Source organism: Nicotiana sylvestris, chromosome 4 (genome assembly GCF_000393655.2).
Source record: "Nicotiana sylvestris chromosome 4, ASM39365v2, whole genome shotgun sequence".
Classification (NCBI taxonomy): Eukaryota; Viridiplantae; Streptophyta; class Magnoliopsida; order Solanales; family Solanaceae; genus Nicotiana; species Nicotiana sylvestris.
Window position 1 is genome coordinate 54,130,163 of NC_091060.1, and position 764 is coordinate 54,130,926.

At 40.7% G+C, this 764-nt stretch overlaps 1 protein-coding gene across 1 annotated transcript; it reads left to right on the forward strand.

Annotated features, from left to right (window-relative positions):
- LOC138889553 (uncharacterized) lies at positions 1-495 on the forward strand. Its single transcript, XM_070172878.1, has one exon. It carries the CDS (start codon positions 1-3, stop codon positions 493-495), a length of 495 nt encoding a protein of 164 aa, XP_070028979.1.
- Positions 496-764: the final 269 nt, after the last annotated feature.

Sequence of the window (764 nt, forward strand, 5' to 3'; positions counted from 1 at the left end):
ATGCTAGATTTTGAAGTTACTTTGGGGATGTACTGGTTGTCTCCCTATCATGCTATTCTTTATTGTCTCATCAAGACAGTGACCTTGGCTATACTAGGTTTGTTGTGGTTGGAGTGGAGGGGTACCTTGGATTATGCTCCTAGCAGAGTGGCGTCTTTCCTTAAGGCACAGCGAATGGTTGGGAAAGGGTGTGAGGCATATCTAGCCTTCGTGAGAGATGTCAATATTGATACTCCTACCTTTGAGTCAATTCTAATAGTGAGAGATTATACATATGTATTTCTAGTTGATCTTCCGGGCATGAAGCCCAATACGGATATTAAATTTGGTATTGATTTGTTATCAGGCACTCATCCCATTTTTATACCACCATATTGTATGGCCCCAGCAAAGTTGAAGGAGTTAAAGGAGCAGTTGCAAGTGTTGTTTGATAAGGGCTTCATTTGGCCTAGTGTGTCGACTTGGGGTAATCCGGTCTTGTATGTAAAGAAGTAGGATGGTTCAATGCACATGTGGATATATTATTGATAGTTGAATAAGGTTACAATGAAGAACAGGTATCCATTGCCACATATTAATGATCTATTTGATTAGCTACATGGTGTCAGAGTGTTCTCAAAGATTGATTTGCGGTCAGGCTATCATCAGTTAAAGAATTGGGCGCCGAATATTTCAAAGACTGCTTTAAGACTCAGTATGGTTATTATAAGTTCCTTGTGATGTCATTTGGGCTGACCAATGCCCCGGCAGCATTCATGCACATG

Bases quoted from the DNA above. Each gene is read 5' to 3' on its own strand.
- LOC138889553 (XM_070172878.1), top strand. From the start codon at position 1: ATGCTAGATTTTGAAGTTACTTTGGGGATGTACTGGTTGTCTCCCTAT.